The sequence below is a fragment of the Bison bison genome, unplaced genomic scaffold, assembly GCF_000754665.1.
Source record: "Bison bison bison isolate TAMUID 2011002044 unplaced genomic scaffold, Bison_UMD1.0 scf7180017847996, whole genome shotgun sequence".
In the NCBI taxonomy this organism is placed as follows: domain Eukaryota; kingdom Metazoa; phylum Chordata; class Mammalia; order Artiodactyla; family Bovidae; genus Bison; species Bison bison.
Window position 1 is genome coordinate 5266 of NW_011478569.1, and position 812 is coordinate 6077.

The window sequence follows — 812 nt, forward strand, 5'->3', positions numbered from 1 at the left end:
TTCCCTTTCTCCCGCATTCCCCACCCCCTGCGACCCCCTTATTTTCCTCAACTCCTCAAGGCGGCACTCTTGTTCCACCTCCTCCTGAGCTCCTACCCCAGGCTGCATTGCTCTGCTCTAACCTCACTCCTAGATCAGCAGCCCCCCTCCACACTTGTCCCCTCTCTTCATTTGGCCCCACTCCTTGTTTACCCACTGCCTCACTCAGCCCCTATCAGATGTTTTGTAACCCCTTCATGCCACTCAGGCCTCTAGATGTCTTACTCACCCTTCTCTTTTTGCATCAACCAGCCTCACCTTCCCTACACATTGTGCTCCCCACCTCACCCTTCCAACCCCACTTCGGGAGCCCAGAGATTTAATTTTTACCCCTTATTTGCAGGCTGAGGCCTCCGTAGAAGACAGCACCTTGCTTATGCAGACCCTGATGGAGGCCATCCAGATCTCGGAGGCCCCGCCTACCAGCCAGGCCACAGCAGCTGCCAGTGCACCGAATGCTAGTCCTCAGAGTTCACAGCCCCCAGCAGTCAGTGAGATGGCTGATACGCAGGCTTTAGCAACTGCCACTAAGCCTAAGACAGCCTTTAAGGTCCAGAATGCCACCACAAAAGGTCCAAATGCTGCCTATGATTTCTCCCAGGCATTTAATGCCAAGGAGACTCCCAACATTCTGCCTACAGCACACTTTAAGTCCCAAAATGCCCCCGCAAAGGGCCCAAATGCTGCCTATGATTTTTCCCAGGCAGCCCCTACCGGTGAGTTAACTGCCAACAAGTCAGACATGGCCTTTAAGGCCCAGAATACCACTACTA

At 53.8% G+C, this 812-nt stretch overlaps 1 protein-coding gene across 1 annotated transcript in view; it reads left to right on the forward strand.

The window, feature by feature from the left end:
* The window catches only part of LOC104991796 (melanoma-associated antigen D1-like), a 1890-nt gene that overhangs the window by 600 nt on the left and 478 nt on the right, over positions 1-812 (forward strand). Inside the window, exon 2 of the mRNA XM_010844405.1 lies at positions 383-812. Coding sequence (XP_010842707.1) covers positions 383-812 — 430 coding nt within the window. The remainder of the gene's footprint in view (positions 1-382) is intronic.